Source organism: Syzygium oleosum, unplaced genomic scaffold, assembly GCF_021117445.2.
Source record: "Syzygium oleosum isolate NSW1041296 unplaced genomic scaffold, Sole_v2.1 Sole_v2.24, whole genome shotgun sequence".
Lineage (NCBI taxonomy): Eukaryota > Viridiplantae > Streptophyta > Magnoliopsida > Myrtales > Myrtaceae > Syzygium > Syzygium oleosum.
Genome location: NW_026607508.1, coordinates 6,220,890 through 6,236,397, shown reverse-complemented (window position 1 = coordinate 6,236,397; position 15,508 = coordinate 6,220,890). Strand labels below are relative to the sequence as shown.

General features: G+C 45.7%; 1 protein-coding gene and 1 pseudogene across 1 annotated transcript; one reads left to right on the top strand and one right to left on the bottom strand.

The window, feature by feature from the left end:
• Positions 1-1,512: 1,512 nt before the first annotated feature.
• On the bottom strand, positions 1,513-5,761 carry LOC115684159 (F-box protein SKIP19-like). The gene is made up of 3 exons (XM_030608858.2): positions 5,396-5,761; positions 2,065-2,719; positions 1,513-1,955 (listed from the first exon to the last, which is right to left on the bottom strand). The coding sequence occupies exons 1-2, from the start codon at positions 5,707-5,709 to the stop codon at positions 2,092-2,094; spliced, it is 942 nt and encodes a 313-aa protein (XP_030464718.2). The 5' UTR covers positions 5,710-5,761; the 3' UTR covers positions 1,513-1,955; positions 2,065-2,091.
• Positions 5,762-7,794: 2,033 nt separating this feature from the next.
• LOC130134851 (uncharacterized) overlaps positions 7,795-15,508 on the top strand; it is a 33,247-nt pseudogene continuing 25,533 nt past the window's right edge.

The window sequence follows — 15,508 nt, the reverse complement described above, 5'->3', positions numbered from 1 at the left end:
CTAGATATGTATTCTATTCCAACACGTAGGGCCCTTTTTTGGCCAAATTGCCCGTTAGTTTCTAAATACAATTAGTCTCTATCTTTCAGGCTCTCTGGTCTCAAAATTACTTTCTCATCCATAGAATCCATTCAAAGTGGCAAGTGAAAAGCATACTTGCTGATAAAATTCATCATATCAAATAAAAATTACAATTCTATCATTCACACATCATCAGGCCTAGGAGAGGAAGATTTAGAAGAACATGTGAGGAAACATTGTAGGCTTTGGGAAATTTACTCTTCTCTCGGCTCTTGTTTTTATTCAAACAATTACCTCGCCTTATATAGTCGAGGTTAAGGGTAATAAAGACATTTTTCATGACCAGCTATGGTTGACATCATAAATTCTAATCCATAGAATCCATTGAAACTCAATCTTATGACAAAGCTTACGACTTTAATTTTACTAAAGCAGTCATGTAACCTTTGAAAGATTCCCTCATTTGTTGATGGGTTTATGATCTCGGTCAAGATCAGGATCTTTAGCGAAGCTAACATCTGGTTGCCACGTGTTTGCAAAGATAAGATTCTCCAGAGTCCTAAGGGTCTTGGGACAAATCCATAAGTCCGATCGATTCCGCTTATGTTCATTTAATGCCTGGTGTATGGCAAGATATGAGTGAGAATGATTCCATGGCATTTTTTTCATGAAAAGTATTAGGATATAAGAATTTCAAAATAGTCTTATTCTCTGAAACTACATCGAAAGGATGTTGTACCGGACTTTCCACATAGATTTTTTGCAACTTTCATATGAAGATCCATGCACCAAAGAAAGCACACTGTCCGAGTTTGTGGCCTCCATGGTAATCGACACAATGATAGTGCATTGGCTAACTACAACTTCTTGTAGATTAGACTTCTGATTGCCAAAAAGGGAGCCAAACCTCCTGCTTTGTCCATACTAGGGTGGAACTGTCTAAAACCAATATGTATTTTCTTCCTTACCTCTTTGATTCCATCTTCACCGACCTTGGGCTGTATGACTTGTGCCACGGAGAAGGAAGATTGATCACTGTAAAATTCAAATGCCTAGCTCCAATTCCAAAGGCGCCATGAAACAAGGACCTTTCAAATTCCAATCAGACACAAATTGCTTAGATTCGTGTCTCGTAATGTGGCTTAAGAAGGTACATCGGTGAGATGATGCATTGATATGATTTCGTCTATACATTATCTAATCATCTTTACTTTCAAGAGAGTCTTCTATACATTATTTGTCATGTCAACAAGGTACGATGTTTTGCCCGTCTGTTCAATTTTAAAGACGTGCGTCCGTTAGTGTTTTGTGGGAACAAAACACGATTGCTAAATTGCCGCTAGAAATATATGATAGGCAGTGCATTAAACATCAAAGGTGTCAAATGTTTGTTCTTTCGTGCCAACATGGCAACACAATCTACTAGTTGAAAATGAAAGTGCTCGACAAGCAAAGCGACTTGCTGCTACATTTAACATTACAAGATCCTCATAGACGGGAACGACTAAAGCGATTCTTTGATTAACATTTTAAGTAATATATTGTGAATTTTATGCAAAACTGCACAATGACGCCCGATATCGGATTATCAGCTATAGAGTTCATCATTACCATGCCCAGCTGCAGTTAACACACCAATGTCACAGAGACCAAAATAAGACTAGGCACTAGAACTATATGCAGAAAACATAGCTCATAGTCACAAAACATGTTCTGGAGAAGAAAATGCAGAGACTTGAACAAAGGGAACAAAAGCATGCACTTCTTGGGGAGTGACCATCTGTGAGCGCTTTTCTTCATCAACAAAATAGGAAAGACTCCCACTTGCGAAGTTTAGGTTCAAAAACTACACCAGAAGGCGTGCAGGATGGCCGCTCAACCATCTCTGCCTTGAAGCATGGTACGAAGTCTCAGCAACCATAAAGAATCCTCGCCTGTGTATGCAGAACAAAATCATTAAAAACAGTACATCATAACAGACTGCTGCGAAGAGCTACGTAGCAAAATTATTCTGCGACTTAAAGCAAGACAAGGGTTCCTCACCATGCAAGTGCGTCAACCGGCAAACCCCTAATCATAGTCAACCCCATATCTAGTGAAGTCGTCCCAATCAGAGAATTCAGGGTAGTTATCACTATCAGACAGATCGAGGTCATCAAACTCATATGCGTACTGATTATCAAAGGAAAACTCAGATTCATCATCATCATCATCAAAGTACTCGACATCGTGAATTGCAGCATCAAATTCATAGTCATCTGCGGGGTCATATGGACGCCTTAAATCTTTGATCTGTTCAGTGCATCTTTTCCCCAAATTACCTCCCAGATTAACATTGAAGCACTGGCGCAAGTCGAGATACTCAAGATGAGGACAACCGTCGAGAATCGCCTTCAGACCTTCATTTGTCATCTTATTCCCGAACAGTTGGAGGTGGCGTAATTCATGCATGTTTTTTGCTATAGCTTGTGCCTCATCATCACATTCTATGTGCGGATATCTATATCCCTGCCTATTCAATTTGAAGGACTTCAGAAGAGGACAACATTGGCCAACAGTCTCTAGGGCTTCCTTCGAGAACGAGCAATAAGATAATTCAAGGACCTCCAGCAAAGGAAGTTTTGTGGCTGCTTCAGACAGACCCTCATCTGAAATGTCAATGCAAAATACAAGTCGCAGACGTCTAATATGATTGCACCTGAAATGGAATAAGAAATGCGTGAGAACAACGATGGTTCAACCGAAAAACAGACATGTTGCAGAGTAGCAATAATATTGTTAACCACTAAGATAAAGAACAAAGCGCTTATTGATCTAGAGCACGGGCTGTAGAGAGATTTTTTCATCAGCGCAAAAAGTTATTGTATTTCAACAAAAGGAATTTCTTAATCAGTATCCCTTGGGCACTTTTTCAGTGGCCAACAAAGTGCCCCATGGGCACTACACGTTTTAATGCACAAGTGTTCTAGTGAAGTGTGTAATTAGTGTTTTGGAAAATGGAACTTTCCTTATGTAGTATGCTTAATAAGTGCCCTACGGGCACTCGTTAACAAGACATGTCCATAAATAGGGAAAGATGATAAAATCACCCAGAACCCTAGATCACAAGAATACTCTATGGATGCAGCCTCTCATTGGAATTCTTACAAGTAATGTTCAAAACAGTCAACTATATGACTTTTGTTCAGGAAGTCTGCTTTTGCATGCCCATGGCATTACAAGATTGTAAACTAAACAGAGACCTATGCAATTGAGAGATGCAATACTTGGTCCACTATTGACCTATCGGTATAGCCTTTTAATAAGCAAGACTTCCATATTTTATCTGAAATAATAATATGACATGGAATACATAAAATATGTATAGAAGTTTTCGATAACAAATATAAAGGTACTGAATCAAGACATCAAGAAAAGTAAGATCAAATTCAAAACCTAAATTAAATCAATGGAAATTATGTTCTATTCCAGTCTCAAACCATAAGAGATGTTTCACAATAAACATGATATAGGCAAAATTCCAGCAGTCAACAACCCAACACAATCCAAAAGCTCTGTTCTCAATGCTCGGTAAAAGAAAGAAAAACTCCCTTGAAGAGAGAAACTTCAGTCAATAAAGAGAGCTAATCTGATCACAGATCTAAGGATTAACATATAAAAGACTTCGTTCAAAAACAACACAATAAATAAAGTTTGTTGATTTTAATGCAGTCTTTCTCATGTTATGTATAATTAGAGTATTGGAAATAAAAACCTTTACTTATTATGTATGATTAACATATATCCCAGAGGCACTTGCTAACAAGACTTCTTATACAAACCTTATTCTTAGGAATTCTATCGACAAAAGCAAACCTAATGCTATTAGACTCTGAAACTCATGTTAAGAACCAAAAGGACTCCAAAACGAAAAACTTCCATGCCAATTGCAGTAAATCATGAAGTAACTCAAGTTGTATACTCTGGAATCAAAACACTGACAGTGCCATCCACTAGTCAGATCAAGACAATTATGTACCTATCCAAGACCTGCATAAATACCATCAAATGAATCTAAGCTGTCTCTGCAAGCTCAATGAAAACTCAATGATGAAGACTTGAGCACAGAGTCTGGACGAGGAAATAGAAGACAAACTCCACAGTGAATTAAACTAGAATATTTTCTTTGCTGAACAAAATAAGGGACAAAAAACAGTTTAAGAATGATATCACTGGAATCTGAAGCATACTCAAGTGTTTTGGCAAGCATCGGTTGAAGCTACACTTGTCCTGAATTAAAAGGCCGAGAAAGTGATGGAGCTGCATGGCTATACCCTATTTTGTTGACCTATATACCTTCTACCACACCAAACTTTAAACAATATCTGAACATAACTAATAGCAAACACAAGAGGAAATGTGTCACATAAAACTGATCAAAACGTAAAAGCACGTAGGAAAAGAGAATCCTAGAGTGAAGTAAAATAGAAGTGCTTTTTCCATATCAAGCACTTATGGAAGCTCTGTCACAATTCATGTTCCTCACTTTATTTAGTAATGCTCAATACTCACCAGATGGCATTGTATTGGGATATTTACAACCTTAGTTCAGTGTTCCTTAATGGTTTCAATTGGGTTGAACTTTTGCCTCATCCTAAGGTTCAAATAACAGCAAAAATTGAAAGATACCAAGGCTGAACATACGGGATGTAGACACAGCGTAAAGAAGCCATTTGAGAACTCCCAAGGAGAGAGAAAGTAACAAAGGTGGCGTCCTTTCACATAAAACTCTCAACCCTCGTTCTTGGGAGCTATTGCAGGATCAGAACTCAATTTCCTTGCATGATTTTTTCATCAGTTAGTTTCCGGAACATGTAGCTGATTGAGCCGACATCGCACTTGTATATAATAAGACGGCCCACACAACTCAGAAGTACCAAATCAGTCTAATGTTTAAGATCCACTAAATCCAGTCATGCAACAAGGCAAACCTCTGAGTACAAGAAAGAGGGTTTTCCAAATACAATTTGCTCTCACCATCCGGCGTGTTCGTCTTCTGTTATTTTATTTTCAATTCTTGAGGACACTTTGCAAGAGGGAAAGAAAGGGACTTTCAGATGTGCAGAATGTCCACTTCCTCAGGACTCATTGAAGCCTCATATTTTTATACCTTCGCGTCCCAAAGAGAAGTAAACTCGTGCTCAATATGATTCCTAAACAATTTCGACGATTCCTATACAACTTCGACCAAATGACATCGATGGTATACACTCTTGGGATTAACCATCATTTCAATTCCCCACCAACGACAACGTATGCGTAAGAGCCAGACCACGCGCTGCAAGTACAAAATCTGCGCGAATTCAAGGGGGGGGGGGGTGAATCGGCGAATTACCGGTCGGTGGTGTACTCGAGGAGCTCGTCGGTGCCGAAGTACTCGATGTTGATGTGGACGCAGCCGCCGTGGCTGCGGTCGACGGCGTCGCGGCACATGGCCGCGGGGTCGTGGTCCATGTCCGAGAGGTCCCCCGCGTTGCGCATGTCGATGGACCGCCACGTGGCGGGGTCCTTGCAGATGGAGCGCCAGGAGGTGCACACCTTCTGCGCCGTCGTGAGGATCTCCACGGCGCCGAGCTTCAGGAGGATCGTCGTCGCGATCTCCCGCGGGAGCTCCAGCCAGTTGGGCGACGGAGGATCGTCGGTCGCCATTGTTGTGGAGTGTGGATGGAGTGTTGTGTGGGGCTAGGGCATCTGCTGTTGCAGAGGAGAGAGAGAGACGAGCGAGCGCGTTCGTTTGACCGGAGGAGAATCATTTCGTGCCATTTTGGTCTTTTTTTTATTTCGTTTGATAAAACTTCCAAATAGAAACTCGAAATGTGATTATTGTGTCTCGAAAGAGAGTTTTTAGTAAATGATGCTCAAATTGAAAAGACGAAAAAAAAAACGTGCTTTACTTAAGGTTTAGTTCACATTTTACTAATTTTTTTTGAAGAAATAAAAAATTTAAAAATAGTATATGTAGTTGATCCGATCCGATTTCTTTTGGAACAGAGAACCGGACTGGCCAGACACTGGTTACACTTTTAGGAATCGGACCAAACTAGCCGATCCGGTCCAGGCGTTTCCTGGTTTGGGCGATCCGTTTTACACACCCCTAATGGGAAGGGGGAGGTGAGGAGTTCGATTCCCCACCTTCTCAGGGGAGCTAGGGTGGGGATATCTAGTTTTAGATGTGGGTTTCGACTCTCACGCTCTGTAAAGAGGCATGACAAAAGTTTGAAAGTGAGTTGAGAGTTAGAGTAGGACAAACTTAAAAAAAAAAAAAGAGTTCTCGAGCTCAATGGCCAGTCAAATCTCCGTCAATCAACTTGCATGTGCCACTCTCGTGCTTATTTTGGCAGCTAAAGCGGAGATACTTTTGTCGGAAATTTTTGCTTTAACCCAATTTGAAAAAACCCTATATTGAAAAGTAAATTGAAGAAGCAAATACAATGCTAATGTAAATAGGCAAAACAAAACCTAAGCCGACCGGATGTCAGTCTCCTCGTACGTCGTGCCTCCTCCGTCCTCGGTCGAGGCGATAAGAAGCCGGGGAGCACATCTCCGTCGGCAGGCGCAACAGAGACACCATCGGAGGCATTGCCAATGTTTTAAGTTTCTCTTTTCGGTATGTTCAAAAACAAATTCATTTGACCTATCAAATTGTTTCCGCCATAAACCCTGTCTCTCACCTTGAGCCCTTGTAGATTAGTTGCTGAAAAGGCAAAGATTGGAAACCCAAATAACCATGTGTCGCTCCGATCTTTAATTCATAAATCACCTCAAGACCACCATCTCGGACCCTTCTTCACTCCTCTCAATTTCACTAAAACCCGCCTCACGTTTCTCCTTCAATCTCACTATCAAGTAGGAGTGATCGGTTTCTGATCCAGTCCGGTTCCAAGGTGGAATCGGGAGCCGGACCGGTTCCCAATTTTGAGAATTGGGGACTGGACCGATCCGGTCCGATCCAATAAAACCGGTCACTTTCATATTTTTTTCCCACTACAATGAGAGAGAGCGATAAATTAATCTCAACATATTGACAGAAGCGACGATGAATGAAGAGTCATTATGGTGCGAAGATAAGGGAAAAGTATTGTATGTGGGTTTAGTTAACATTTTACTAACTTTTTTGAAGAAATAAAAACTAAAAAAAAAGTATATGTAATCGGTCCGGTCCGGTTCCCCCTTGGAATCCGAAACCGCACCGTCCGGACACTGGTTCCACTTTTAGGAACCGAGAACTGGACCGATACTTCTGGAAACCGGACCAAACCGGCCGGTCCGGGCGGTTCCCGGTCCGGGTGGTCCGTTTTGCACGTCCCTACTATTAAGTGCTCACTCTTCAATTTATCAGTCTTCACTTTATGTACCAATACCTCGCGGTCTCCTCGAGAACTCCAAAAATTTCGAGTGCATTTAGTTCAACTTTCCTAAAGGACTTTGGACGTGGAAAATCTCCACAATACATTGTCGTTCCTTGCTCTAAGGATTGAGGGAATTAGGGCTTGCTTTTTGCTTCTTCAATTCCGGCTCAAAGTGAGATTCGCTCTTGACGATGCAAAGCCAGAGCCAACCAGCTTCTTAGTCCTCCTCGCGTCAGCCCTTCTCCATGCGTTAGCCTTTCAATTCGTTTCACTCGAAGGAATTAATCACGGACATGAGGAATTTCTCCGTGAATCGACTGAGTGGTGGACTTCAAAGCGATCAATCTCTTTCTATATAGGCTCGAGCTTGGTCACTCGCTTGTAAATGAGGGTGGCGGAAACTGCGAACAACCCTCGTGACAACCAGGTATTTGTTCTTTTGTTCTTTTTTTCCTAAATTTAATTTTCGTCATTTCTAATGAAGTATATGTGCATTTGTCTTGTGTTTTTCAGTTTTTGCTATTCTTGTTACGTGTGTGATTTTAGTTAGAAGCTACATGTTTGGGGCTTGTTGCTATTGTTTCCTGTGCTGCCTATCAGTTAGCACCTTTCATTGTTTCCTCGTGGTCGTCATCGTCACCTCTAGCAATGGAAATAGCAAAAGATGTGCTCAAAGTCCTCAGGTTCTTGAACATAATTTAATTGTACAAGAATATTGGTTGATTATCGTGGTAGTCAATTGTTCCTAGGATATGAATTGCGTTGTTTACAGTTCGCTTCAATCGATGTGATGTGTTCGACATTTAACTTGCGAGTTGACTGTCATTTTGCTAGCAAGTTTTGTTCGTTGACATTGGAGTATTACTAGGTTGAATAGGAAGTAATGGTGAGTTCATTCAATTGTTGACTCTTTATGTTCGAATATTGTTTTTAGCTATTAGTTTATGACTTCGTATGGTTTTTAACATAATGAAAGTAACAATGATGATAGCTCATTGGACGAGAGTGATAAAGAACCAAATATATTAGATGATGAAAAGTCGGTGACAAGGGGAGATGATGAGAGAATTCGAAAAAGCAAGAATAGAGGATGAGGCAGATGATGGGTAAGATTCGGTTGTAGGTTCCACCGATAGTTTTTTTTACGAAGATGAGGCAGCTAATGAAGAGGTAGATTCTCTAAGTGGACCCGATATTGATGATTTCAAAGAAATCAATGGCATATCGACCTAATGGTTAATAGGTATGATTCTACGTGTGACCATAATGAGGAAGTGTTTAGTTTAGGCATGAGATTTGAATCTCATGAACGGTTCAAGAATGTTGTGAAAGGTATGTTGTAATTAATGGATTTGACATTTTTGGCCAAAGAGTGAATATAAGAGAATGGAAGCGAAGTGCGTAAAAGGATGGGGTGGAAGGTTGTATAGCAGTTGAATTCAAAATGATGAACTTTTCTCATAAAGAAAGTTGGACATTTCCATAATTGCAATATAAGTCTAAAAAATAGATAAGCCACTATTACATGGCTTGCTCAAGAGTACGTGCCCAAGATTAGAGCCAAACCTACTTACTCTGCTGCAAAAATGCAGGTAGATGCAAGAGAAAGGTTTGCTTTAACACTTAGCAAGAAAAAATGTAATGGAGCTATATGGAAAGCTCTTAGTGATATAAGGGGCTATATATAATATGCTGAGATCTTATTTGGCGGAGTTGAAGAGAGTTAGCAAGGATGAAACATTTGACATAGAAGTCAACCTAGTAACCAAAGTATTTGAGAGATTTTATATTGATTTTGATGAGTTTTTTTTTTTTTTGCATGTAAGAATTTTGATGAGTTAGAAAAAGGGTTTTTAGCAGGATGTAGGCGTGTCATAGGCTTAGATCGGTGCTTTCTTAAGACTAGATTTAATGGTATGTTGTTGTAATATGTAGGACAAGATGGAAACAATCAAATGTTTCCAATAGCTTGGGCAATTGCAGAAGTTGAGTCCAAGGCATCTTGGAATTGGTTTCTCACCCTGTTATTCATTGATTTGAGCGTGGACACGGGCGAGGGTTGGACTTTCATTCGTGATTAGCAAAAGGTGATATATCAACTTTTGTCTTTATTGGTTATTACCCTTTAATAGTGCAATGTGATTTTTTTGTTTTTTGTCGGTTGATATTTTGGTTGCAGGGACTAATGAATGCAATTTCATACCTATCTCCACAAGCAGAGCAACTAATTGTGCAAGACATGTATATGCTAATTGGAAAAATTTGCACAAAGGAGACGCTCTTAAGAATCTTTTCTGGAGGATTGTGAGGGGTACATTTGAAGCTGAATTTGACCTACCAATGATGGATTTGAAGGAGGAATTCCTAAAGGTGTTGAAGACTTTATGAGACAAGGCCTTGAGCACTTTTGTAGGGCTTTCATCAAGACAAATACCAAATGTGAAGAGGTTGATAATAACTTAAGTGACACCTTCAACTGATACATTTGCATAGCAAGAGCAAAACCTATACTCGAGATCCTTGAAAGAATAAGAACTATGTTGATGGAGAGAATGACAGAGAGAAGTCAGTTGATGGTGGCTTGAACATATCCAATTTGCCCAAGGTTAGAATGAAGTTAAATAAGACTAAGCTGGAGTCCAGGTATTGTATTGTATTGCTAGAGTGGCAATAGGGAATAACTTTGAGGTTCAAGTATTTGACAAAAGATTTATGGTTAAATTGGCTGGGAAGACATGTGCTTATAGGGAATATGATATATTTGGAACACCATGTAAACATGTCATATGTTGCATTAGTTTCATGAAGTTAGATATCAATGATTACATTGATGTATGCTTCAAGAAAGATGCTTATGAGAGATGTTATCAATTTCCCCTCCCAGCTATGATTGGACAACAAATGTGGTCCAGATTCAGTGGTGAGCCAAGCAAACGCCCACCTTATAGAAAGAAAAGGGGGGAGAGAGAAGAAAAATAGAATCAAGGACAATGATGATGATGATAAGACATTGATGAAAGTTGGAGTCCAAATGCGATGTTCAAAGTGCCTTTAGTATGGGCATAACAAGAAAACATGCAAGAATCTTACAAAACCAAGGCCACCCAAAGAATTTATTTGACAATTTTGTAACTTTTAATAATAACTTTTTTGGGGCTATAATGATCGTTAATGTTGGTGTTTTTTGTGTTTTTTACATGTAAGCAAAAAGAGGAAGACCTGTCACGCCCCGAACCCCAACGGGTTCGCGACACCCCTTCCACGGTCGTATTGAACGCGACGTCCCAGGACGCGTCGCCGACCCAAACGAACTACGCAAGCGGAAGCGAAATAAAACAACCCAGACAGTAAAATATGACTAAGGGATAACACAAAACAATAATTCCAAATACACAACATTAAAACGGAGTAGTGGTTGGATATCCTACTTCGCTATACAAAAGAGGGGCACACAAAAATATGGGGCAACTTGACCCGTACTTGATCTCCGAGATACCCTTGCAGCGTCTCCAGTCACTCATGCTCGCGGATCTGAAATGGTTATATAATAACCGTGAGAACGAGTCTCAATAAGCAACCCCCTACACCCTACGTAGGCCAATGCGTACCCAGACAAGTCGTACATGCAATCTACTCCACAACATATAAAATTCACGTCATTGTACTTACCTCGCCATCAAACGCATGCTCTGCACGTTAGTTAAACGTGACAATGCAATATTAATAGTCTAATAACATATCACAATCACTCAAGCACCAACCACACTAGCACTCAATCAATCCAACCAATTCAATCACACATTCAATCAGCCAGTCCAATCAATTCAATCACACTCAACTCGCATACGTGGCCGAACAACTTTCCACGACCTCCCAGGTCCTTTCACACTGCCCGCGCCACTGCGCCTCAGGCCCAATCTCACAGCCCGCGCCACTGCGCCTCAGGCTCAGCCCTTAGATCAAGCCGGGCTCGGTCCCGCGTAACCACGCCTCAGGACATTTCTCTCGACCCGCGTAACCACGCCTCAGGTCATTACTTGCCTTTCTAGCCACACCCGCGTAACCACGCCTCAGGTTGGCAGCCCTCAGATCAAGCCGGGCTCAGTCCCGCGTAACCACGCCTCAGGACATTTCTCTCGACCCGCGTAACCACGCCTCAGGTCATTACTTGCCTTTTTAGCCACACCCGCGTAACCACGCCTCAGGTTGGCAGCCCTCAGATCAAGCCGGGCTCAGTCCCGCGTAACCACGCCTCAGGACATTTTTCCCTTTCCAATGACCCGCGTAACCTACGCCTCAGGTCTAACTCACCTTTCATAGCCTGCGTAAACACGCCTCAGGCTCAGCCCTCCGATCGATCCGGGCTTTTCTCATGCACATGCACCACAATACAAAATTCACCATGCTCTTAGTCATATAAATCAATTTCAATCACCACCCATTCACCAATGTCAATCTATCACGCCACATCAGTCAACTCAATTCATGCTCCCGACATCGGCCCACCGACCCGACATTCAAGTCGGCACATTCAATTAATCCAATTCACCCACAAGCGCCACGACAATTCGATCCAGGCATATTTATCTCGATCCAATCACTAAATCAGCCCGCACAATTATCGCCACAATAATTCACCAATTAAGCACACTCAATCTAATTAGCCCACGCTTAAATTAATTCCTAAGCCGGTACTAAATTTCACCCTAAACAAGTCTAAAAATACCCAAAGTACTAGGTAAGGTTTAGGAAGTCACTTACCTAAGTTTGGCCCGGGAAAAGTCGGCTCGGGCCCAAAATGGCCAGGGTGAAAAGATCGACGGGCGCGGGCGCGGGCCAACAGGCGCGGTGGCCGGCCAATGCGGGCACAATGGCCGATCGGCGTGTCTCGGCGCGCTGGCGCGATGGCCGTGCGGCGTGCCAAGGGGCGCACGGGCGAACGGACGGGCGACGCGCCTAGTCGGACGGCGACGCGCACCTGTCGGACGGCACGCAGCGCCGGGCGAGCTCGGCCACGGCGCTCGGCCATGGGCATGCCCTCGGCCACGGCACAAGGCCCGGCCACGGGCACAAGGCCCGGCCACGGGCTCGGCCACGGGCACACGCGCGGAACGGGCACGGGCACGGGCACGGGGCACGGCGACGGGCGCGCGGCTTGGTCGCGTGGGCGACGAGCCGGCTACGGCTTGGGCCGGGCTGGTCTGGGCCGGGCTGGTAGTTGGCCGGGCGGCGACGGCGGCGACGACGGACGCGCGGCGACGAGCTGAACGGGGGAGAAAGAGAGTGAGCGGGGAAGCGAGGTGAGGAGAGAGGATCGGGGCGGAGGAGAGATGGCGGACCGGGCGGTGAGCCGGCCGGGCGAAACGGGCGATGGAGGAGCCGGCCGGCGAGCAAAGAACGACGAGGACGGGCTGGGCGACGCGGGGCGACTCGGCAGCAGCCGGCGGTGGACGGCACGGAACGGACGAGCTCGGGATCGGCGAGCTCCCAGTGCGCGAACAAACGAGCGGCGATATGCGACGGCCGGGAGCCTCCGGCGGCGAGCCGGACGGACGGAGCGGGAGCAAGGCGGCCGGCCGGCAGCGACGGGCCGAGACAGTGCCTGGCGGCGAATTTAGCTCGCGCGCTGGGAAGGAAGGGAGGCGACGCTCGGGCGGGGCTTCCGGGCGACGCGGCGGCGCGGCGATGGCGCGAGGAAGACGGCGGCGGCGCGGCGGTCAAAGGGCTCTGGGCGGGTCGGATGGGCGAGCAGGAGCGGGGCGAAGCAGAACCAGACGCCTGTGAAGAACAAGGAAAAGAAAGAAGAGGAAAAGAGAAGAAGGAAGAGAGAAGGGAGGAGAGAGAAGAAGTGTGTCAGGGGGGGTTGGTCTGCATGGCATGGGCTGAGGGGACGCTGCATGGGGAAGACGTGCGCGCAGAGGAGGAAAGAGAGAGGGAAAGAAGGAGAGAGAGAGAGAGAGAGAGTGTCACGCCCCGAACCCCAACGGGCGCGCGACACCCCTTCCACGGCCGTATTGAACGCGACGTCCCAGGACGCGTCGCCGACCCAAACGAACTACGCAAGCGGAAGCGAAATAAAACAACCCAGACAGTAAAATATGACGAAGGGATAGCACAAAACAATAATTCCAAATACACAACATTAAAACGGAGTAGTGGTTGGATATCCTACTTCGCTATACAAAAGAGGGGCACACAAAAATATGGGGCAACTTGACCTGTCCTTGATCTCCGAGATACCCTTGCAGTGTCTCCAGTCACTCATGGTCGCGGATCTGAAATGGTTATATAATAACCGTGAGAACGAGTCTCAATAAGCAACCCCCTATACCCCACGTAGGCCAATGCGTACCCAGACAAGTCGTACATGCAATCTACCCCATAACATATAAAATCCACGTCATTGTACTTACCTCGCCATCAAACGCATGCTCTGCACGTTAGTTAAACGTGGTAATGCAATATTAATAGTCTAATAACATATCACAATCACTCAAGCACCAACCACACTAGCACTCAATCAATCCAACCAATTCAATCACACATTCAATCAGCCAGTCCAATCAATTCAATCACACTCAACTCGCATACGTGGCCGAACAACTTTCCACGACCTCCCGTGTCCTTTCACACCGCCGCGCCACTGCGCCTCGGGCCCAATCTCACACCGCGCCATCAAGGCCGGACTCAGCCCTTAGATCAAGCCGGGCTCGGTCCCGCGTAACCACGCCTCAGGACATTTTTCCCCTTCCATTGACCCGCGTAACCTACGCCTCAGGTCTGGTCATGCCTTTCTCGCCACACCCGCGTAACCACGCCTCAGGTTGGCAGCCCTCCGATCAATCCGGGCTTTTCTCATGCACATGCACCATAACACAATTCGCAATTTTCACAAATCATACCAATCGAACTCAAGGCATGCTCATCACAATATTCCACCAACCCGACCTTCAAGTCGGTCACATTCAGCTATCAATTCCACTCACAAATGCCACGATAAGCCAATCATTGACCCACCAACAATAGCCACAAATATGCACCCTCAATCATCCCAATTTCAAATCACAAGCTCACGATTCCGACATTCAAGTCAACACATTCAATTAATCCAATTCACCCACAAGCGTCACGACAATTCAGTCATGCTATTTATCTCAGTCAATCACTAAATTAACCACACAATTACCGCCACAATAATTCACAAATTGAGCACAATCAGTCAAATCAGCCCACGCCTAATTTAATTCCTAACCCGGTACCAAACACATCCTAAACAAGTCTAAAAATACCCATAGTCCTAAATAAGGAATAGGAGGTCACTTACTTGATTTTGGCCCGGAGAAAATCGGCTCGGGCCTAAAATGGCCCGGGTGAACAAAGGCCGAACTAGGCGCGGGGCACGGGCCAACGGGCACGGTGGCCGGCCAACACGGGCACGGTGGCCGATCGGCGTGCTCGGCGCGCGGACGCGGTGGCCGAATGGCGTGCCCGGGCGCACGGCCGAGCGGGATGGGCGACGTGCCCGGACGACGGCCCGGCCGAACGGGCAACGCGCCGGGTGCACGGGCGAGCGACCGAACGGGACGGGCCAAGGGCCGAGCAGCGGCGAGCGGCCCGGTCGCGTGGGCAACGGGCCGGCCACGGCCTAGGCAAGCTCGAGCACGGCTGGGCAAGCGGCCTGAGCTGGCCTGGGCTGCTGGCTGGCCGGGGCTAGGACGGCCGAGCGATGGCGGCGACGGCGACGCGGCGGCGAGCGAGCGGCGGCGACGGGCGGCACGGCGGCGACCGGCTGGCGGGCGAAGTGTTAAGCAGCGGCCGGATGAACCGGGCCGGGCGGCTGACTCGCCGGACGCGGGCGGCCGGACGGCCTGAGCCGGAACGGGGAGGGACCTGGGGAAGAGAGAACAGGGGGAGAGGGACCGGGGGAAGAGAGAAACAGGGGAGAGGTGGGACTGGGCGCGCGGCGGCACGGCGGCGTCACGGGTGGCCGGGCGACGGAGGACAGGCCGGCGGCGGCCGGGTGCCAGCCGGCCGCGGCGCTGACTTCGGGGCTGGGCGAGAGCTGGCTGCTCGTGTGCAGCGCGGACAGAGCCGGCAAC

What these genes read in the sequence shown, in the direction of transcription:
- LOC115684159 (XM_030608858.2), bottom strand. Translation starts at nt 5,709, where the DNA reads ATGGCGACCGACGATCCTCCGTCGCCCAACTGGCTGGAGCTCCCGCGG. An exon ending in CTCGAGTACACCACCGACCG is followed by an intron (nt 2,720 to 5,395) that starts GTAATTCGCCGA and finishes ATTCCATTTCAG; the next exon opens with GTGCAATCATATTAGACGTC.